Below are 24,006 nucleotides of genomic sequence, written 5' to 3' on the forward strand. Positions count from 1 at the left end.
AGGTCAGGATAGAAGAGTCTTCAGTGTCCAGGCTCTCTGTACTGCGGTCGACCCAGGCACATGTGGTGGGCAGCAGACTGCAGGGACCCTGGGGACTGTCTCCTGATGTGCTGAGGGGGGCCACTTCAGGCTGCGAGGACAGAAGAAATGAGCCCAGGTTCCTGTGAAGTGCAGCATCAGACACGCACCTGGGCTGGCGTCTCTGAAGCTGCAGTACGGGATGCACCAGCCTGGCATGTTGGGCGCACAGATGAGTGACTGGATTAAAGCTCCCGGCCAACGTCAAGTCCACCAAATAGAGTCGCCGACAGCTCCGGGGTCTCCGGCAAGGGCTCCAGACATAAATCAAAGCGCAATCTTCTCTTGTCGGCGGCGTGGGAGGACCGGCCACTTGTCACCTGTCAGTGTTCCCGCTCGGGTCGCACACGTGGAAAGTGATTACAGCCAGCTGGTGGTGTCATCTGAGAGTAATGATGGCCAGAGCAGGCCCTGGGGATGCTGTGAAAGCAGGGGACGAAGGGCACCCGTGTCTGGAGATGCAGCCTACCTGTCATTGTTGCCATTGGCTCCCAGAGTCCCAGGGAATCGCTGAGAGAGAGTTTCCCTTTGAGGTGTTCCCTCTCAGGGTTTATGTAAAATGCCCTATTTCTTTATCTCCAGCATCTGTCTATGAAAGAATACTTCTGCCTTATACCCGTGTCAGGGAAGAGGCCTCAGGAGGTCTTCCTCAGGGTTCCAGGGTAAATCAGTGCCCACAAGAATCTCATGCTGCTGTGTTCAGTCGCTCAGTCGTGTCTGACTCCACGGGATTTCCCAGGCAAGGATGCTGGATGGGTTACAAATCCCTTCTCCAGGGGATCTTCCCGACCCAGGTGATCAGACCTGCGTCTCCTGTGTGTGCAGGTGGATTCTTCACCCATGAGCTGCCAGGGAGGCCTGAAAGCTCTTCCCAGGTGACGCTAGCGGTAAAGAACCCAATTGCCAATGCGGGAGACAGAAGAGATGTGGGTTCCATCCTTGGGTTTGGAAGATTCCCTGGAGAAGGAAGTGGCAACCCACTCCAGTATTCTTACCTGGAGAATCCCATGGACAGAGGAGCCTGACGGCCTATGGCCCATAGGGTTGCTAAGAGTCAGACACGACTGAAGTGACTGAGCTGTCATGCACCAACTCACGAGAGAATCCTGGGCCTTGCATTACACACTGAGGACTCTGAGATGGTGAATGCATTTAAAACCAGTCTTGTGGTCATGTGGGTGTTTTAAATTAAGCAGTGGCAGACCTGGAAGCAGCACATTGCTATTGCCATGGTATTCATCAGCCTCGGAGCACATGAAAATCCCATGATTAGTTCACAACTGTTTTCCAGCACAGCCTTTTCTTGGTAAATACATTAAAAAGGGGTTTGAAAAGTTAACTATTTTCTAACTTCTGGGAAAAATCATTTCTTATCCTGGAGAAGTAGCAGTTCCTGAGGCCAGATGAACTTTCTGTTACTTTCCCTCCAATTCTGATAAAAGGGTGGGTCAGAATTCTGCTGCTCCAACTTCTAAATCCTGTTCTTTCCTGGAAAGATAATCTCTCCAATGACCGTTCAGTCCTCTTGCCAAATAAATACACAAACATATGTAATGTTCTATGTTTCAGAACAGTCATGGTGGTGTTTGAAGGAAGCAGATTCCCACCCTCGGTGATGCTGGGAAATTGGACATGTTCATGTCAGTGCCAGGCCCTTCTGCCCAGGGGGAGATTCTGAGTCTTCCTTTTATTCTATTTGGATGTTCGGTCTTCTCATATGTCTAACAATTACTTGGCAGTTTGAGGATTTTTAAAAAAAATTATCTATCTATCTATTTGAGTTGCACCAGATCTTAGCTGCAGAATGTGGGATCTAGTTTCTGACCAGGGGTCAAACCCTGGCCCTCTCTGCATTGGGACCAGGGAGTCTTAACCACTGGACCACCGGGGAAGTCCCTTGAGGATCTAATTTTGGCTTTCCTGTCCCAGGCTTCTCTTGGAAAAAATCTTCTGGTTTTAATTTTTTTTCGTATTACATCCTTTAAGTCAAAGTAAGAGTACAAGGCCCTCTGAGATCAGGAAAGCAACCCATGTCAATCCCAGTTGTCACACCTAAAGGATGCAGAATTCAGGTACTCTCCAGGGACAGTGCTGAGCAGGTTATGGCCAGCTTCCCCCGATGAGAGCATCCTCAAATACTGCAGATCCAGGCTTTCCAGGGCACAGCTCACTGGGCTGGCTCTTTGGTGCAAATGTAAATAGCAGTCAACTGTTTAATGACATAATGTGAATTTTTATAGGCTCATCTCCTTCTACAACCAGGTTGCTCTCTGAACACTTGAGATAAATCTTCACCCTCTCTCTGAAATTGTTCAACACCCAGGTTAATTTCTCATTATCGATTTTCTTCACCATGCATCTTGAATGTTTCAAGATCTCTTGACCAACACACAAAAAAATCTCTGCAACTGTCAGTTTAAAAAGAATAGTTCTTCAAAAGAATGCTTGAAACATTAGTAAAGAGAATGAAGTAACTCTTCCCCACCTGTTAGCAGGGCAGTGTAACTGGATGTTGGATTAGATTTCAAGGAGAGAACACAGCCAGGAACATTTATAAGAAGCAGTTTCATATGTTTAGGCTTCTGAACGTGAGTGCTACTCTTGTAGGCATCCCCAGGCAGGTACGTTATTGTTATCGAGGGACTGAACATCTCAAGTGAAATCAGAGGAGTGACCTAAACCTTCCTGGATGATGTAAGACTCAACGCAACACAGGAGGAAAAGCGCTGGACACTAGGCGTTGGAAGGCCCTTTGGTCCTGTTAGGAATTAGGACCATTTTCTCCCGGCTTTTGCTTTTCATCTACAAAAACAGATTGGATTCTAAGAGTCTTCCTAGTTCTAAAATTCAATGCTTTTATATCCAAGACTATATATATATATTATTAATCTAAAACTGAGTTAAAAACAAGAAAACCCACTCCAGTGTTCTTGCCTGGAGAATCCCAGGGACGGGGGAGCCTGGTGGGCTGCCGTCTCTGGGGTCGCACAGAGTAGGACACGACTGAAGCGACTTAGCAGCAGCAGCAGCAGCAGCAAACAACAAAAGCAAAATAAAAACCGTTTTCTATCTGGAAAAAAAAAAAACTCGAGAAATGTATGTATAACAAAATATCATCCTTTCCTCTATGGGTTTATCTCCATATATTCTTCCCCTACCCCCACCATTACTGAAGAGTTAAAAAAAAGTCTTTTAAGGATTAAATGTTCCATTTAGTTTTTAAATCACCCCTTAAATACTGTCCCATGAATAGAAAATGGGGTCAGAATCACTTTATTAATGGAAAGTCCTTCAATGTGTGTCCAAGAAAAACAAAAGCATCATTAATATCTACACTATAAAACAAATGAACAACAACAAAGAGGAAAGCCAGTCCAAAGCAAAATGCAACCAGTTCTATGTCCCCAGCCCTTACCAGACATAACTGAAGTGTACCAAGTCATTTTCACATGTTTCTTGGAGTGTAGATTTATTTGGATTTAAGAATCTCCTCAACAAATTACATCAGCCTCACTCCATGTCCTTCCTTAATAAAACAATGACTGGACTAACATCAGACTCTGAAAATTCTAAAAATAATAGAAAAGTAAAAATAGATTTTCCTAGTGAAATTCCTCTCCTAAACCTTACATGGTTTTGCTGCTTCCATGAAATATTTCTCTTTGGAGTAACTTGGTAGCATAGTTTTTTATTCGTGTTTGTTTTCAACTGGATTCATACAAGGGCACTGAATTAGAACTCCAGCTGGCTTATGGAGCATGAACTTTTATGACCAGTAAGTTACCTCTGCTGTGAAAGGAAAATGACACAAGTCAGGGAAGGCATGGAGACGCTGGAAGTCTGTCTCGTGATGTAATTGAAGTCTTAGATCGCACACCCTCCTGGCAAAATAACACAGGAACACAGAATGGTATGAGCACTCTAGAATCCTCTACAGCACTCTGAACCATTCTAGCTGGAGAACGGGCTCATTCTAAACCTGCAACAGGCTGTCAGAGGGGTCACGCCCTCCACCTCCACCCCCACCCACCCACATAATAGGATCCATTCATAGCTACTCACTACTGCAGGATTTGACCTGAGAAATGCTAGGATTTATTAACTCAGCAGTTGTTTGGAAAGGTCCCTAAGTCATCTTTGCCCTTGGCCAGCAAGGGGACTGCTCAAAGTTCTCGGAAGCAGCTGGCGAGGTTCTCAGCCAAGTTCTTCGGGATGCAGGAAGTTCTTCAGGATGCCGTAACTGGACAAGGCATTTACAGATCTTTCCAACCAGGCTTCCCGGATCTAGGAAAAGTTATTCCTGGCTCCTTTGACCCAGAGGCTGGCTAAAGTTGAATTTTTTCATCATCTGTAGGGAATCACTCTTTTCGTCCTTCCTTTTTTTTTCTTCCTAGGAACTGGCATGGTAGTTAAATTTTTCTAAAACAGTCATATTAATATGTTCAAAAACCCACTGCTGAGTCTCTGAGAGAGGATCGCATCTGGCCATGAAGATCTTCTTCTCTGCGGGGTTACAGTCCATGCAGCTGTTACTCACAGGATGGAACAACGTTCTGTCCTGCAGGGACGGGAAAGGAAGGGAGAGACCGACATCATGTACGGTGAATGTTTGGAACCCAAAATATACAGAGGAAGTAAAAGATCCCTGCTATCTCAGTATATATAGGCAATGTGAGAAAGAGAATAATGGACTTCCCTGGTAGCTCAGCTGGTAAAGAATCCGCCTGCAATGCAGGTGACCTCGGTTCCATTCCTGGGTTGGGAAGATCCTCTGGAGGAGGAAATGGCAACCTACTCCAATATTCTAGCCTGGAGAATCCCATGGATAGAGGAGCCTGGAGGGCTATAGTCTATGTGGTCGCAGAGAGTCAGACACGACTGAAGTGACTGAGCGCACACACACACACACACACACACACACACACACACACAGGACCAGAAGAGTCATCATCTTCCCTACTCTTTTTTGCACCACTGCGGTGCATGGACCCTCTAGTTGTGGTGTAGACTCGGTAGTTACCATGTGGGATCTTAGTTCCCCAACCAGGGATTGAACTCGAATCCCCTGCATTGCAAGATGGATTCTTAACCATGAGACTACCAGGGAAGTCCCTTCCCTACCCTTGTACTGAGCCTGTAAGGGAAAGGGAAATAGCCGAGGACCGGGAACAAAGAGAGCTGGATGCAGGGTCCCAAGTTGTGAGGGTCCCAAGATGAACACAGGGGGCTGGGGGCTCACAGTGCACAGGCAGGATCTCAAAGCACAAACTCAAATCAGTTGACTTGAGTTGTCTCTTCCTGACCCCTTTATTGGCATCGAAGGTCTTCCTGTGGTGTAATTGTCACTGTTTTCTGTCAAATGGAGGAGGCAGTGTTCCCTCAGTGCATGATAAAGCTGTGGATGAAGGTGTGAGCAGGACACAGAGGTTAAGTGGTGAGCAAGCCCCTGTGTGAACAGTCTCGATGAACACACACCCCCTTTCAATTGCATAAGCAGCAAGAAGGCAGTCAGTGGTATGAGAAAAGTATCTTTAACTAGTAATAAATTCTTTTGCCTCTTACAGCATCTATGCATTTTAAAAAAAGTGTCCATAACATGTAAAAATGTCCCCAGACCACTGCTTAAAATTTTGAAACAAGGAATGTTATTGTTTAGCTTAGGAAAACATTTAGAGGTTCTGATGAATTTCCTTAACTGAGGAATATTAGACTTGGCATCAGAGAAGGCAGTGGCACCCCACTCCAGTACTCTTGCTGGAAAATCCCATGGGCAGAGGAGCCTGGTAGGCTGCAGTCTATGGGGTTGCAAAGAGTCGGGCATGACTGAGCAACTTCACTTTCACTTCTCCCTTTCATGCATTGGAGAAGGAAATGGCAACCCACTCCAGTGTTCTTGCCTGGAGAATCCCAGGGACGGGGGAGCCTGGTGAGCTGACGTCTATGGGGTCGCACAGAGTCGACTGAAGCGACTTAGCAGTAGCAGTAGCAGACTTGGCATGCTTAGAGTGAAAGAGTCTCTCAGTCACCCCGTGTAAATAGCTCTGGGTCACCCTGGTTGTTAACCAATATTTACTGTCCTTCAGGACCCGGATGTTTGAATAGTTGGGCACCTGTGATAGCAGGAAGATTAAGGAAGGAGGGAGGTGGCAGCCTAAAATGCCCTTTGCATGTCTCCACTTGGAGTGTACACACAGAGCTCCGTCTGATACAAAAGTTCCCTTTCTCTCCTCTGTTCTCTTTTGAGTCTCCCGAGATTATTGTGGATTTTGTTTTCATTACAGCAAGAAGGCTGCCAAGGTCTCCTGCCCATTTTCCCCATCCCCTGCTTCACTAGCTGCTGGGCGACCGTGTGGAGCCCTTTACCAAGGTCACAGGTGTGGATCCCTGTATCAGGGTCACAGTATAAAAGTCTCTGGAACTGACCAAGCCCCATAGTAACTGTTACCATAAGCCTCCTGATCTCAACTGTCCAGTTCCCTGACCCCCCTACCATGTAAAATGCCCACCCTACCCTCCACTCTATAGCATCCTAACCAATCACCTAGTGCCACTGTTTCAGTAGGAATTTTCTCTGTCTTGAGACTATGAAATTTGGCTGCAAGCTTGCAAAAACGTTTGGCTCTCTCGTGAGCTAGCCCGATGTTCTAACAGCGTCTCCCATTCTAGTAAACTTTATTCTCCCTTCATTCTGTCTCATGTCTGGAAATTCTTTTCCAACCTGTGCATGGATAACGAGAGACCCCAGGGCAGCTAGAGAGAGCTCTCCTTGCACGGGTGAGATAGCAGATTCTTGAGGAGGAGAGGCTGTGCTCTGAACTCACTGGCCTCCTTCCTCCTGGGGTGCATGGTGACTCGAAGACGACAGAGCCCTGCTCCCCCGCCCCCACACACACTGAGGTCACCCCCCCATGTCCCCCCACCCCAGCTCCCTGGGCAGCAGTCTCCTTGCCCCCCACTTCCTCCATCTCAGCATCCCTTCCACTCCATTTCTTGCCCCCCCTCTCTGCCAGTTTAGCTACATAGGCCTAGTGTATTTAAATCAATTTCTCAAAGAGCATCCTTGAGCTGTTATATTTGTGAAAATTCTACATGACCTGCTACATTCTAAACTTCACTTTATTCCACATCTGTGGACTCCTCTTTCTTCTTTACCAGCCAGATTTCTTTCTATTCACCTTTGTCGATGTCTCAGGACAACCAGAGGCTCACGGTTTCCTTCCCCAGACATGTATTTCCATAAAATGTAAAAAAATAAGTGGGGGCGGGAGGGGGGTGGGAAGGAGTAGAACATGTTTTAATTCTCTTCCTTTCTCAGCTTGTGCCTCCCAGCTAGGATACAAAAGCCAAACCAGATTTTTCTGAACATTTTATCTGAAAGTTATTTTCCAAGCCACAAGGTGATGGCATTTTCCCAGCTCTCCAGCTGAAACTCAGGCTCTGGAAGATCCAGGTCTGCTCATGGAGACAGCTGGTGGGTCGTGCAGACTCAGCGTGACCCTAAGCCATCCCAAGGGCATCTCTGTGACTGCTCTTCATGTTCTCATACAAGTTGAAAAGCAGAGTCCCCCAAATCTATCTGTGTCTGAGGAGCCTCATCAGTAAAATGAGGGGGCTGATAACATCCATCCCTGAGGCCTCTCCCAGTTGTGAAGTTGAATGAACATTTTATTCCAAAGCTCACTAGTGACAGAGACAAATGATGGGGCATCAAATAGACTCTATCAGCCACATTTAGTGGGCTAATAGATGACCGCTCTCTGGTTGCAGACTGAGCTTCCGTGTCCTTGGCATTTCCAGCAGATCCTAAAGGGGAACATTCTGGAAGCATCTTTTTTTTTTTTTTTTAATTTTTATTTGGCTTAGTTGTCGGACATGGGATCTTTAGTTGCAGCAACTGGGATCTAGTTCTCTGACCAGGGATTGAACCTGAGTCCCCTGCACTGGGAGCATGAAGTCTTAGCCACTGGACCACCAGGGAAAGCCCTGGAAGCATCTTTAGTGACCCCGGAACATTCATCTTCCACTCTGACCTTGTGTGCTTGTGTTAAGTCACTTCATTCGCACCTGACACTTTGCAAACCTATCGACTATAGCCCACCAGGCTCCTCTGTCTGTGGAATTCTCCAGTCAAGAATACTGGAATGGGTTGCCACTTCCTCCTCCAGGGGATCTTTATGCATTATCATCATTATGTTTCTACTCAGCTAAGTTTTTGGATCTCTGAATATCATTACTGTTGCTTCTCCTGGCTGGTGCATTATCGTCTGTGAATGTAATCTCTTGTCCTATGACAGTACTTCTTTAAAAAAAAATTATTGGAGTATAGTTGATTTATACCCTAGAGTAGGAAATGGCATGCCACTCCAGTATTCTTGCCTAGAAAACCCCATGGACAGAGGAGCCTATGGGCTACAGTCCACGGGGTCGCAAAGAGTTGGACGCGGCTAAGCAACTGAGCACATACAGTTGTCTGCAGCGTTATGTTCATTTCTGCTATACAGCTAATCGAATCAGGTATATGTACACTAATATCCACTGTCTTTAAAATTCTTTTCCCATGTAGGCTGTTACAGAGTATGGAGTAGATTTCCCTGTGCTACACAGGAGGTCCTTGTTGGTTATCTGTCTTATACCTAGTAGCATGTATGAAGTGGAATATTAGTCATAAAAAAGAGCAAAACAATGCCATTTGCAGCAACATGTACAGACCTGGAGACTGTCATACTAAGTGAAGTGAGTTGGGCAGAGGACAAATATCCTATGATATCCCTTATATGCAGAATCTAAAAACGGGCACAAATGAACTTATCTATAAAAGCCAGAAAGACCACAGATGTAGAAAACAAATTTATGGTTACAAGAAGGCAAGGGAGCAGGGGGTAAATTGGGAGCCTGGGATTGACACGTACATACTATGACAGCCCTTTACTCCTTTAGTCTCCTCAGTCGTGACAAGAGATGCTGGAACTGAACCAAATACAGTTTAAAAAAAAAAAATTTACAGTGTTTATTTTGACTGCACTGAGTCTTGTGGCACACAGAATCTTTAGTTACGGATATCAAACTCTTAGTTCCTACATGTGGAATCTAGTTCCCTGACCAGGGATGGAACCCAGGTCCCCCGCATTGAGAGTGATGAGTCTTAGCTGTCAGTGGGCCACAAGGGAAGTCCCCCCAGTACAGTTTTTCCCCTGCGCTAGAGTTCAGAGTGCTCTGGTCAAGTCTGCTGTTTCCTAGCAGTCCTCCTTTACCTGGAATGTTCCCTTGTTCAGTGCTGAGGGAAGCAGAGCCCTGGCCCTATCTGTTCAAAAAATAACGCCGCAAACTGTCTCCTGCAACCTTCCTGCCTTCCCTGACTGCTTCCTCCTTGCCTAAGAAAATTAGAAATCCTTGAGCAGGAAATGAAAATTTTCACGTTCAGGAACATGAAAATACTCTTTGTGATCAAGTCAAGTCAGCCTAAATTCCATTTGGTCCCCAGGGTGAAAGGCTGGGCAGGACTTCTCAGGTAGATGCCAGGTGGCTCAGTAAAGAATCCGCCTCCTGATGCAGGAGATGTAGGAGACGTGGGTTCAATCCCTGGGTCGGGAAGATCCCCTAGAGAAGGAAATGGCAACCCACTCTAGTATTCTTCCTGGGATAATCCCATGGACAGAAGACCCTGGAGAGCTATAGTCCACACAGCCACAAAGAGTCAGCATGACTGAGTTACTGAACACGTATACACCTGGAGCGGACACCTCTTCAAAGCAGGCCTGTGTGACCCTCTGAGGTGCTCATAGGCCAGCAGTAAACTTTATTAGATTCTGTACTTTTGTAGGGTCCAAACTTTAAAAGAACCAGGATGTTGTAAAATCATTTCGCACCGTATTCAGGGTAACAAAAGCATCACACGCCAACAATGCAAAGACAGTAAAATAGGTGTGTGAGTTTATAACGTGTAGGATGATGACCCCAAGGGTAAGTGCCTGCGTGGCGGCAGGGGAGGCATCCTAGTGCTGGGCAGGGGCTAAGGGGACAGGGGCCTTTATTCCCCAGGAAATTTGGTCAGGCCATTCACTTGTTACAGTGACCTCGGACGATTACTTAATTCTCTGAACTTCAGCTTCCTCACTTGTGAGATACAGATAATAATATCTGTTTCCTATGTTTGTTGTGGATAAAATAATACGTAAAATCACTGGTGTAACATCTGACGTACAGTAAGTAACTAATAGTGATTCCACACCTCCTCTCCTCTTATCTTTAGTCGGAGAGCATCCCTAATTCTAAAAGTCAGAACGCACTCATCATCTGGTCTGAGACCAGCTATTCAAGACCATTTTGCACTTTCTGAAATCCTGGCAAAATAGGATTTGCAAAAATTGGCACCTGCCTCAACCGGTTATCCAAATGGATACATCAGTATCTCCTGGATATGGAAAAGATTTATGGAACAGGAGTAATCTACAGTTCAGGAATGAGCTCTTCTATATAGTTATGGTCCGAGTTGCCCAAAATACAACAGGACCGAGGGCATTTTTGAGTGCAACAAATATTTATTTATACTGCTGTATGTAAAATAGACAGCCAGTGGGAATATGTTGAATGATGCAGGGAGCTTAACCTGGGGCTTTATGACAATCTAGATGGGTGGGATGGGCTGGGAGATGGGAAGGAGGTTCAAGAGGGAGGAGACATATCTATACCTATGGCTGATTCATGTTTATGTATGGCAGAAACCAAGACAATATTGTAAAGCAATTATTCTTCAATTAAAAATGTGTGCATGCTAAGAAAAAAAATGCTATTCTCTCAATTTGTTCCACCCTCTCCCTCCCCCACTGTGTCCACAAGGCTCTTCTTTATGTTTGGGTCTCCACTGCTGCCCTGCCAATAGGTTCATCAGTACCATCTTTCTAGATTCCATATATATGCATTAATATATGATATTTGTTTTTATTTTTCTGATTTACTTCACTCTGTATGATAGGCTCTAGGTTCACCCACCTCATTGGGACTGATTCAAATGCATTCTCTTTTCTGGCTGAGTAGTGTTTCATTGTACCACAACTTCTTTATCCATTCATTTGTTGGTGGACATCTAGGTAACAAATATTAAGTGCCTTTTATTTTCTGGTGTGTGTGTATCAGGAAGTAGGCATTGACAGATAACTGAAGATGCCTCTCCTGGCACTGGAAATGGGAGAGACCAGTAGGTAAACAAGACATGTTTGGAGTAAAACTTGTCAGTGAGATTGTAGCTTTGGGGGTTAGGATGAATAGAGAAGACCGCATGAGCAGAGAGATATGAACTAACAGGTTTATTCAGTTTATTCAACAAAAATCTATAGGGCACCTACTGTTTGTCAGGCACTATTTTAGATGGTTTGGATGTATCAGTAAACTTTAAAAAATATTTATTTATTTACTTGGCTGTGTTGGGTCTTAGTTGTGGGCTTCAGAGCATATGGACTCAGTAGTTGTATCACGCAGGCTTAGTTGCGCCAAGGCATATGGGATCATAGTTCCCCAACCAGGGATCTTGTCCTCTGCAGTGGAAGGTGGATTCTTAACCAGGGAAGTCCCAATAAACTTAATAATATAAAGATTCCTGCCCTTCTGGAGCTTACATATAGAGATGGGGTAGGGAGTGGAGCAGTAGGGCACAGGCAATCAACGATCAGCATATCATTACTTCACAGCAAATAGATGAGGAGAAAGTGGAAACAGCAGATTTTATTTTCTTGGGCTCCAAAATTGCTGTGGATGGTGACTGCGGCCACAAAATTAAAAGATGCTTGCTCCTTGGGAGAAAAGCTATGACAAACCTAGACAGCATATTAAAAAGCAGAGAAGACATCACTTTGCCAACGAAAGTCTGTATAGTCAGTTCAGTTCAGTTCAGTCACTTAGTCATGTCTGACTCTTTGCGACCCCATGGACTGCAGCATGCCAGCCTCCCTGTCCATCACCAACTCCCAGAGTTTACCCAAACTCATGTCCATTGAGTCAGTGATGCCATCCAACCATCTCATCCTCTGTCGTCCCCTTCTCCCCACGGACTGATTTCCTTTAGGATTGACTGGTTGGATCTCCTTGCTGTTCAAGGGACTCTCAAGAGTCTTCTCTAACACCACAGTTCAAAAGCATCAATTCTTCGGTACTTGGCTTTCTTTTAGTCCAACTCTCACATCCATACATGACTACTGGAAAAAACATAGCTTTGACTATACAGACCTTTGTTGGCAAAGTAATGTCTCTGCTTTTTAATATGCTGTCTTGTTTGGTCATAACTTTCCTTCCAAGGAGTGTCTTTTAATTTCATGGCTGCAGTTACCATCTGCAGTGATTTTAAAGCTATGATTTTTCTAGTAGTCACAACCATACATGACCATAAAGAAGGCTGAATGCCAAGAAATTGATGCTTTCAAATTGTGGTGCTGGAGAACTCTTGAGAGTCCCTTGGACTGCAAAGAGATCAAATTAATCAATCCTACAGGAAATCAACACTGAATACTCATTGGAAGGACTGATGCTGAAACTAAAGCTCCAATACTTGGGCCACCTGATGTGAAGAGCTGACTTATTGGAAAAGACCCTGAAGCTAGGGAAGACTGAGGGCTGGAGGAGAAGGGGACGACAGAGCATGAGATGGTTAGGTAAGCATCGCTGACTCAATGGACATGAGTTTGAGGAAACTCAGGGAGTTGGTGATGGACAGGGAGGCTGGCATGCTGCAGTCCATGGGGTCTCAAAGAGCTAGACATGACTTAGTGACTGAATAACACCAAGAATTATATGTAAAATGAGTAGCTTGTTCAAAGGTGCCAAGGGAGGGGTCGGTATGCAAGCTTAAACAGGGAAGTAAGGGTGAACCTCACATCGAAGGTGACACTTGAGGAAGGGAAATTTGAAGAAGGTAAGGGAGTTGGCCATGAAGATATCTGGGGGCAGATGTTGCAGGTAGGGGAACACCCCGTGCAGAGGCCCTAAGCGGGAAGACCCTAAGTGTGGGTCAGAGGAACACGAGGAGGCCAGGGTGAGAGAGAGCAGTAGGAGACGAGTCAGAGGCGATGGGAGGCTCTGTCCATCATGTGGGGGGACCGGCAGGTCACTGGCGGGGCTGGAGCACAGAGAGCAAGCGGGGGGTTCCAGAGAATGGGCTCCTTCCACACCAGGAAGAGGCTGGGGTGCAAGGTTAAGGCCCGAGTTTTCAAGCAAGTAGTTGTGCCGCCTGGGAAGCCCACAACTCACGTGGACAGCAAATGAGTGTGTGAGAGAGAAAACCTTCATGTCCTCTTATTTCTAATACGGATGGGAGAGAAGGGAGGCTTGGGATTACGAAACTGGTTTTAATCCTAGTTTTCTCTCTGTTGATAAGCTTTGATGGTCATTTCATTCGGCAGTGATTTCGGTTTTCTGTCTGCACAATGAATGGAGTGGGAGGAGGAGGGAGGGATGACAGAGGGATAAAAAATACCTGCCTTCCCAGCTCCTGAGGTTGTGGAGAAGAGCCAGGTTGATATATGAGTGGCCTTTGAGTTCTGGAAGAACTCTGGAGAATGCAAGTAACAACCTGCTAGGCAGAAAGGGGACAACGCAGTCCTATTGCCTCTCCTTTTCCATTTCCTCTGTGACAGGTACAGTTCCTTACAGGAGGAGAAAATTGGTCTTCCTGCATCAGTGGGTAATTTGGCCAATCAGAAATCACACTTCTTCTGCTCCGACTGATTGAGGCCTCCATGTGCGTACTGAGGCAGGGCTGGCGGCCCCACCGTCCACTCCATCGCTGGTCTCTGGGCTACAGGTAAGTGATGGGTGTGCATGCACCATCAATTCTAGGAGCAGCCAGAATCCTTACAGAACCAGCTGTGGTTTGTTGGAGCTCTGCTCTTCACACCAGTCAAACCCTCCCCCGTCTCTTGGCTGAATTCTGAGCGTAGTCCTAAGGTCTTGTACATCAGGTCCTGCCCCTGGCCTCAGAGGTCATCATCTCCCCTCACACTTCACCTGCCTGCTACATGCTTCCAGAAAACAAAGCTCTTCCTCACCAGAGGGCCTTTGTACAAGCTTATCCCTATATCTGGGATTTTTAAAAATCTTTTATTTTAGATTAGAGTATATCAGAGTATATGGCTTCTCTGGCGGGTCAGATGGTAAAGAATCTGCCTCTGGGTCGGGATGGAGAAAGCAAAGGCAACCCACTCCTATTTTCTTGCCCGGGAAACCCCCAGACGGAGGAGACTGGCAGGTTACAATCCATGGGGTGACAGAGTCGGACACAAATGAACAACTGACACTAGAGTCGATTCGATTTCCCTGGTGGCTCAGTTGGTAATGAATCTGCCTGCCGATGCAGCAGATGCGGGTTCGTTCACTGGGTCGGGAAGATCCCCTGGAGAAGGAAATGGCAACCCACTCCAGTACTCTTGCCTGGAGAATCCCATGGCCGGAGGGCCTGGAGGGGTACAGTCCCTGGGGTCGCAGGGTTGGACATGACTGAGTGACTGGACAGCAGCAATAACAATGTCGCTGACCTACAGTGTTGTGTTAGTTTCAGGTGTTCGGCGACATGATTCAGTTACACACGCACACGTATCCGTTCTTTCTCAGACTCTTCACTTACCTAAATCCTGCTTCCCTTCAGGTCTCCATGTACTGGGTAGTATGTCAGAGAAGACTTGTCTGCCTCTCTGACCTGGGTTGAGCCTCATGTTGTGTTACCATATTATCCTGTATACTTAATATATTCAATTTAAAAATTTGTCAGCTTCCCTCTTAGACTGAAAACTCCAAGAGTAGAGAAAAACCATCTGTTCCTGATCTTGCTTCCATCTGTCCATAGCTGTTTATCTCCCTTCAGTAAGCCTGCCAGGAGTCATGTCAACGTCATAATAGCTGCTCTTTGTCGAGTATGTATTTATGAGTTGGGCTTCTCATAGTGTTCAATGTTCTGCCCAGATTTTCTCACTTTATCTACTTCAACCGCATAAGCAACCTGAAGAGAGAGTGAACGTGGACAACCAGGAAGCTGGGTGCATTCACTTATTTGACATCTACTATGTCTCAAACAGTGTTTCAGGTACTGAGGATTCTGCATGAAAGAAAGCAGATAAAACCCTGCTCTTGTGGAATTTGCATTCTAATATTTAGTGACAGCTACACAGCTGCAATAGTACAGAAAGATGACTAGACAGCCTGTCTTCTCCTGGATGTGAAGTTACTAGGAGAGTGAAAGTCAAGTCAGAAGAGAGATTTTGGGGCATGTGGTGCAGTGCCTGCTGCCAATGCAGGAAACATGAGAGACGTGGGTTCCATCCCTGGGCTGGGACGATCCCCTGGAGGAGGGCATGCAACCCACTCCAGTATTCTTGCCTGGAGAACCCCCATGGACAGAGGAGCCTGGTGGGCTACAGCCCATGGGGCCACAAAGAGTCAGACACGACTGAGCGACTTAGCACACACGCACAGGAGAGTGAGAGCTAACACTCGTAGAGTGTTGCATCCTAGAGGTATTTAAATTTTATTTCATTATCACAGTAACTTTCTTTTTGAAAAAATTATTTATTTGGCTGCATTGGGTCTTAGTTTTGGTGGGCAGGCTTAATTGCCCCTCAACATGTGGGATCTTAGCTTCCTGACCAGGGATCAAACCCGTGTCCCCTGCAGATTCTTAACCACTGGACCACCAGGGGAACCCCCCTGATAATCTTCTAAGGCCGATACTGTCATTATTGCCGTTTGATAATGAGGAAACAAGTTTCCCAAGATTCCAGAGGCAAGACCACTGCTGGTGGTCCCAGGTGGGATTCCAACCCTGGGTCCCCCAGGGCCTCTGCCTGTCCTGCCCCCTCTCAACCGAACCGGCCAACAGTCCTGCCCCAGACCCACACCTGCTCCCAGGGACGAGCTGTCCGCATTAGCAAATGCTAATCTCACATGTGTATAGTTCCCATTACCAAGGTTCTTTCAAATTTGACAGTCTCGATCTTGGCAGGCATTCTCTTCAGCTGGTCTTTGTCCATATATTAGAGTCTGAATTGAAACTGTGATGAAATCTTTCTACTGGTGACCAGAGGGTGGCAGCTGAATGTATTAGGTAGAATGGTAACCAGGATGTGGCTAAGGTATCCAGATGTGGAAGAAGTGAAAAGGACGTGACCACTAAGTGATGTCACAACTTCAGCCGGGTTAAACATATGGAATAAAAACAGAACGGGAAGGTTACCCTGTTGAAAACGTAGTTTCATGGCAGAGGTGAAGGTGTTTCCCTCCCAGGGGCTATCAGCCTCCCTCATCTTTGGCTCGTCAATTTGAACAGAGGATCCCGGCTTCTCAGGGCATAATGCTTATGTCTCTGTTATCTTCAGGGTATAGGATATGATATAGACATTATGTGTCTGGTTTTCAGCAAGACATCTGAAAACGCCCCTTTTCCCCCCGTGGGTCAGCTGGAGAAATGTGGGCTAGAAGATGATTTGCTGTTAGGTGAGCCTGTATCTGGTTGAATGACTGCTCCCTGTGGATCAGCGTCCGCTCCATTATGTGATGGGAGGCTTAGTCTGGGCCTTGTTCGCTGGGATCAGGGACTTGGATGAGGGCCTGCATGCCTACTGATCTGCTCCAGTTCATTGCTGGAATGAAACTAGTTCACCTGTTAATAAGTTGGACCAAAGTCCAGGCTGGGGTAAACCTAGTGAGGGAGAATTTAATAGAAACCAGTGGACGGCTACACAGGTGTGAAAGGGGAACCACACAGGTGTAAGACTGCAGTGACATGTCTGTGTAGCAAAGCAAATGTGGCCTTTTAAATACTGAAAACTCATTAAGAAGCCAAGTATGTGAAGTGAAGGCAGAAACCCAATCAGCTCGAGCTAACTTAACAGACATTTCTCATAACAAAAAGGCGCTAGACAGGACTTCCCTGGTGGTCCAGTGGCTAAGACTCTGAGCTCCCAATGCCGGGGGCCTGGGGTCCAATCCCTGGTCAGGGAATTAGATCCCATATGCTGCAACTAAGAGTTCACGTGCCACAGCTAAAGGATCCTAAATGCCACAACTCAGTAAGCTGGCACAGCCAAATAAATAAATAAATGATTTTTTAAAAATTCCCAACAAAAGGGTGCTAGAAACTCATTCTAGCCCTTGGTTAAACAGGCCTAGGATACCATGTTCCATTCCAGGCATCACGCCAACCTCTAGGACCATCTGGAATGGGTTAAGAATCAGTGCCCAGGAGGCTGTGGTGGGGCCAGTGAAGTCATCTGGAGAACAGTGGCAGGAAATTGGGCCATTTAATTGGAAGGAAGGAGTAAAGGTCAGACAAGCTTTGTTCAAGTATTTGGAATCTGTCTTGACCAAAATGGATTAAATTTAATCTGTGTGGTACTGAAAGCTTCCCAGGTGGCTCAGTGGTAAAGAATCTACCAGCAATTCAGGAGCCACTGGAGATGTGGGTTTGATCCCTGGATCGGGAAGATCCCCTGGAGAAGGAAATGGCAACCTACTTGCCATTTTTTCAATATAAAAAATCCCACTGACAGAGAAGCCTGGCAGGTTATAGTCCGTGGGGTCATAAGGAGTCAGACACAACTGAGGGACTGAGTGCGCATGCACCCCAAAGGCCTTGGAGCTTTGTGCTACTTGGGACTGTCCAGAAATGATTGGGCCGACTGGGGGTAGCGTGACTGTCTAAATATGATCACAAGTCCAGAACTCTGTAGTGGGGCTTCGTTTATCCGAACCAGAGTCAAATTCCATGCCTTTTAATTAAACTCATTTCCTCATTTTAGGCTCTAAATCAATACATAACTGGAATAATTTAAAAATAACAACCTTGTGGCTGTCCATCTGGCATCTTCATGGGCCAGAAGGAGTTTATGGGCTGAGAAGCCAAAGCCCTGGCCTGTATCATAGGGTCCCATAAATAGTCAGATGCAGACACATGCCAAGAATTCCACCCACTCACTTTTTGAAGTAATGGGAATGTTTCAATGTTATCAGTTTAGCCTGACATGTACCTTTTAATCTGTATTTTCTAATTTGATGATATTTAAAAAAATATTTATTTTTATTTATTTATTTGGCTGCACCAGGTCTTAGCATCACTGGTTGGATAGCATCACCAACTCAATGGACATGGACTTGGGCAAATTTCGGGAGCTAGTGAAGGACAGGGAGGCCTGGTGTGCTGTAATCCATGGGGTCACAAAGAGTCAGACATGACTTAGTGACTGAACAACCCGGTCTTGGTTGCAGCATGCAGAAACTTAGTTGCTGCATGTGGGATCTCGTTTCCTGACTAGGAATCAAACTTAGGCCCCCTGCATTGGGAGTGCAGGGTCTTAGCCATTGGACCACCAGGGAAGTCCCCTGTTGATGTTATTTTTAAGCCCTTTCTTGTGGAAGTTAAACTATACGAACACCTCCAGACAGCAACTCAGAAACGGGATGCACGCTTTTCACTGTTGGGTTTTGGGGAGGCCGTGATAGTGGTTCTGAGACCACAAGATGTGTTACATTGTATCCAGTGCAGCTTGGGGTTCACAAAGGACGGGGACAGATCAGTAACTGAGCCCATTCAACCAATGCTTATTTAGGAATGTCTGTGTAGCTGGTGGGGCTTCCCAGGTGGCACTCGTGGTAAAGAACCTGTCTGCCAATGCAGGAGATGTAAGAGATGTGGGTTCGAACCCTGGGTCAGGAAGATCCCCCGGAGGTGGGCATAGCAACCCACTCCAGTATTCTTGCCTGGAAAATCCCACAGTCAGAGGAACCTGATGGGCTACAGTCCATAGGGTCGCAAAGAGTTGGACGCGACTGAAATGACAGTGTGCATGCATGTAGCAGGTATTAGGCAGGCTATACAGAAATCAAAGAAAAAGTTCCTGCCCTCATGTGGTGAACATCTGTAAGGGGTGACTAGCTGTGAGTCACACATGCTGTAAGCACAAAGAAAGGAACAGAATGGGATAGGAGTACACGCAGGGGGCAATTCCAGCTGAAGTAGGAGGGAGGAGTAGGGTAAGGAAAGTAGCTGAAAGCTGGAACTAAAAAAGTGGTTCTCCATCTGGCTGCCCCATCAGAACCTTTTAGGTCTCCCCTTCTAGATCATCAGTCTGTCCTTATGCCAACAGCAGACTACACTAATAAGTGCATTGCTTATAACGTTTGATACTTGTTCTTTTCCTTCTTCAGTGTTTTCTTGGCTATTCTTGACCCTTTCATTTTCATGTAAATTTCAGACTGCTCATCAGTGTCCACAAATAAACCTGCTGGGATTTGAATGGTTTTGCATGAAATGTAAATACCTGGTTAAGAATAGCTATCTTCACAACATTGTCTTATTAGCCCCTTTTTTTCAGGTCATTTTACTTTCTCTAACATCTTGATTGAATTTTTGTATGTGTGTGCTGACTCTCGTCTGACTCTTTGCAACCCTATGGACTGTAGCCCGTCAGGCACCCCCCTGCCTCACCCCGTCCCCCTTTTCCAAAGGGAAGCTGAAACATTTCACCACTAACAGTGATGTTGTGGGGTTTTGGTTCTTATTAGATTGTTACTTTCTATCAGTTTACTTTCCTATGGCTAAGACTTACTGGTCGGAGGGTTAAAAACATGAGGATTCATAAATAGACCAGGTATATAATATAAGGTCCCTTGACTTATGACAAAGGCGCCACTTCCCTGCAGTGGGAAAATTTTTTTTTAGTAAATTATGATTGATAATTGAATATAAATAGGAAACAAATAATCAACCCCCTCTTACACTGTACACAATAACTATTCAGGGAATTTATACCACAGTGCGGAAGATTAAACCACAAAGCTGCCAAAGATGGCTTAGAACGCTGGCCTCATGTGTTTGGTGTGGACAAAGATTTCCTAAGCAGGACACGGAAGACACTAATCATGAGGAATAGCTCTTCACCAAGGAGGGAGAAAAGGCTAGTACTGACTGGGGTAAGATATTTACAAATATCCAACAAAGTACTACACCTAGATACACCAAAAATGCTTCCAAATTTATCAACAGCAACAAACAAATCCAGACAACCCATGTTAAAACATGGTCAACAGACTTGAACGGGTTCTTCTCAAAGAAGATATCCCAAAAGGCTAACAGACCTGTGTGTGGCCTCACTCTGTAACCACAGAACTGAGAAAGGAAGAGAAAAAGAAACCAACGTGCTGTGTGTTGGCAAGGATGGGTAGGGTAGGGTTCTCAGACAGTGTCTGCCCACAGCTCTTCAGGCCCCAGGACTTGGGTGCCTGCTGACCTGACCTCTGAAGCTGGCCACTGTCTCTCTCTCTGTCCGGCTGCTCTCTGGGCTCTAGAACAGCTCTGCCTGTAAAGAGCAGCACCCGGCAGAGAGGTGTCGGGAATAGACACCACACCCCCCAACCAGCAGTAGCCCTAAGCCAAGACCAGCTGTGCTGGTGTGTGAATATCCCCTCCCCCTTGCCTCTGGTGTGTGTTCCAGACCATTTAAAGAGGGGTTGGGGACTTGAGCTCCCCCGTACAGGTGGCGCAAGTGGTAAGGAACCCGCCTGCCAACGCAGGAGATGAAAGAGATGTGGGTCCGATCCCTGGGTCAGGAAGATCCCCTAGAGTAGGAGACGGCCACCCACACCAGTATTCTTGGCTGGAGAATCCCATGGACAGAGGAGCCTGATGGGCTGTAGTATGGGGTCACAAAGAGTCAGACACGACTGAATGACTTAGCAGGCACACATGCCCGCAATGGCTCTTCCTTCGTCACATACCCTGTACTGGTGCTCCGCCCTTCATGTTTCACGTTTCACTTCCCCACTTCCTGCCATGATTTTGGGGGGCACTCAAATCCTCACTTCAGGGTCTACATGTGGGGAAACCCCAATGAAGACATGTGTTATAGTCCCATAAAAATGTTTCCTTGCCAGAAAAGATCATGGGAGGTCGCTCTTAATCTGCGAGGATAACAGTAGTTAATATTTCTTAGCATCGTTGTTGTTGTTATTTATTTGGACACTCAGTCGTGTCAAACTATTTGCGACCCCATGGAATGTAGCTCAGCAGGCTCCTCTGTCCATGGAATTCTCCAGGCAAGAGTACTGGAGTGGGTTGTCATTCCCTTCTCCAGGGGATCGAACCCGTGTCTCCTGCAGTGGCAGGCAGACTCTTTACCCACTGAGCCACCAGGGAAGCTCCATTTCACGGCACAGATTGCTGTGTATCAAGTCTCACCACCACTCTCCACGTGAAAAGCATACTTCCACCCACTTGGGTGGAAATCTGATCATACGGTCAAAAATCCTGCTGGAAATTTTCCAGTTTATCTCACCAAATTGTTGTCTTTATTATATTGATGTGAAAGTTGAAAATTACACATGAAATAGCTTATTCAAGATTACAGGGACTTCCCTGGTGGTCCAGTGGCTAAGACTGGAAGTGCCCAATACAGGAGGCTTGGGTTTGATCTCTGATCAGGGAACTAGATCCCACATGCCACAACTTATAGTTTGTGGAAACTAAGACCTGGTGTAAAGCAAAATTAAAAAAATAGTCATCACATTACAGTTTTAGGATGAATTAATGGCACACCACTCCAGTACTCTTGCCTGGAAAATCCCATGGACAGAGGAGCCTGGTAGGCTGCGGTCCATAGGATCGCTAAGAGTCAGACACGACTGAGCGACTTCACTTCCACTTTTCACTTTCACGCATTGGAGAAGGAAATGGCAACCCACTGAGTGTTCTTGCCTGGAGAATCCCAGGGACCGGGGAGTCTGATGGGCTGCTGTCTATGGGGTGGCAGAGAGTCGGACACGACTGAATCGACTTAGCCGCAGCAGTAGCAGCAGGATGTCTTAGGCTTGACAAGCAACCGTGATGTTGACCAGATTGTGAAGTGTCAGGATGAGAAGCTGGGAGAAAGCACTTTATCTCTCAGTGGGAAACCAAGTGCTGTATAAACAAGAGGAATGCAATGACCAGAGTTTGTGGGTACCCCTCTGACCTCAGGATGGAAGGTGGGTCAGGGGAAAGGGTGGTAGGGTGGCGTTTATGCAGTTGTTCCGCTCATCCAGCGCTGAGATGGGGAGGTCTGAAATCAGGGTCTGCGGCCACAGAAATGGCAGGCAGGGTGGGGTCCACACGTCTTAGTGACCAACTAGACGTAGGGGCTGCTGGGGGGAACAGCGTCTCCTTTCAGATGTCTTTGGAATGTGGGTGATAATTGGAGTGTTTTCATTGAAGGCGCTTCAGCAAGTCACTGTTCTCGTGGCAGGGCTCCCCCTGGTGGTGATAATAATCACAAACGGGGCTCAGCCTGGGTGCTGGCTGTGGTGGAGACACCAGGAAGCCTAGTGACAAGTGTCCCTCCTCTTCCCGTGGTGGCCGAGAGCCCCGTAAAGAGAGACTGAGAGCTGGGCGACGGGTCGGGGAGGGTGGTCCGGTTCTGAGATGGGTACGTTTCTGGGCATGTTATGTCCAGCATGGAGACCACAGTGAGTAATTCTGTATCGTATACTTGAAAGTTGCTAAGACTGGATTTTTTTTTGATGATGTGGTTTTACTTATTTGTTTTAATTTGGCTGCGTCTGGTCTTAGCTGCAGCATGCAGGCTCAGCGGCCTGCCGCACGTGGGATCTTAGTTCCTCGACCAGGGATTGAAACTTCATTGAAGAGTCCCCGTCATGGCAAGACCGGGTCTTAACCCCTGGGCCACCAGGGCAGTCTCAAGAGAGTAAATCTTAAATGTTCTCATCACACACACACGAGTCTGTAACTGCTCAGCGATGGATCTGTTAGCTATACTTTCTTTCTCAATTCATGCAAATATCATATTATTATGCTGTACACCTTGAACTTATAAAATGTCCTGCATAAACTTGTTTAATCGCTCAGTCATGTCTCTTTGTGACCCCACGGACTGTAGCCCACCAGGCTCCTCTGTCCATGGGATTCTCCAGGCAAGAACACTGGAGAGGGTTGCCATGCCCTCCTCCAGGGGATCTTCCCGACCCAGGGATCCAACCTGCGTCTCTTACGTCTCCTGCTTTGGCAGGCGGGTTCTTTACCACCAGGGCCACCACCAAATGCTGGCCAGGTGGCAATTTCCATCAAAGCAGTGTGTTAAACGAAACAAACCTCTGCGTGAGAGAACGCCAAGCGGAGGAGCGGAGCTCGCCCTGCCCACGGGACGCCGGCCCTTACCTTCCGATGGCCCCAGAGCTGGTTCCCCTTCATGCCGTGACAGTCGTAGAGAGTGACGGGGCTGCTGTGGGACACGGCATCGAAGCAGAACTTCCGAGTGTGCAGCGGCTCCCCTGGCCGGATATCCTCTCTCCAGCCCAAGGTGAAGAGCTGATCGGGCGACAACAGCAGAAAAGCAACGGTGAGCGTAACTCGGAGAGATTGGCGAGAAGGAGAAGTACGTCTTTCAGCAGGGAGGAACTCCTGGCTGCCGTTTTACAGGAAAATGACTTGGTGTGGGGGTGACAGAGGTGTTGAAAAGGCCAGGATCCTTGCACTCTGTGGCTAGATGGAGCACCGTTGGCCCAGGCTGGCCAAAAGACAAGCTTCCAGTTAGAGAGAGAGAGACGCAGAGGGACAGAAGGAGGGGAGAAGCTATTTAATGATGCTCTTTATCATTCTTTTCTGTTTAAAAATTTTTTTTGGGCTATACCAGTTCTTACTTATAGCATGTTAACTCTTAGTTGCTGCATGCAAGATCTAGTTCCCTGACCAGGGATTGAACTCAGGTCCCCTGCATTGGGATCATGGAGTCCTAACCACTGGACCACCAGGGACAGCCTTTTACATTCTTCATTTAGGTAAAAAAATTAGTGAATTAAATGTTTCACATTCATGTGTGCTAAGTCGCTTTCGTCATATCCAACTCTTTGCAATCCATGGACTTTAGTCCACAGCTCCTCTGTCCATGGGATTCTCCAGGTAAGAAT

At 46.6% G+C, this 24,006-nt stretch overlaps 1 protein-coding gene across 2 annotated transcripts in view; it reads right to left on the reverse strand.

The window, feature by feature from the left end:
* Positions 1–4,140: 4,140 nt before the first annotated feature.
* Positions 4,141–24,006, reverse strand: part of GALNTL6 (polypeptide N-acetylgalactosaminyltransferase like 6) — a 1,391,757-nt gene continuing 1,371,891 nt past the window's right edge. For both annotated transcript variants that reach the window (XM_070480689.1, XM_070480690.1), the window contains 2 exons: positions 23,258–23,407; positions 4,141–4,636 (listed from right to left, as the gene is read on the reverse strand). In XM_070480689.1, the coding sequence (XP_070336790.1) occupies positions 4,469–4,636; positions 23,258–23,407 (318 nt within the window). In that variant the 3' untranslated portion in view covers positions 4,141–4,468. The remainder of the gene's footprint in view (positions 4,637–23,257; positions 23,408–24,006) is intronic.

This window comes from Odocoileus virginianus, chromosome 18 (assembly GCF_023699985.2).
Source record: "Odocoileus virginianus isolate 20LAN1187 ecotype Illinois chromosome 18, Ovbor_1.2, whole genome shotgun sequence".
In the NCBI taxonomy this organism is placed as follows: domain Eukaryota; kingdom Metazoa; phylum Chordata; class Mammalia; order Artiodactyla; family Cervidae; genus Odocoileus; species Odocoileus virginianus.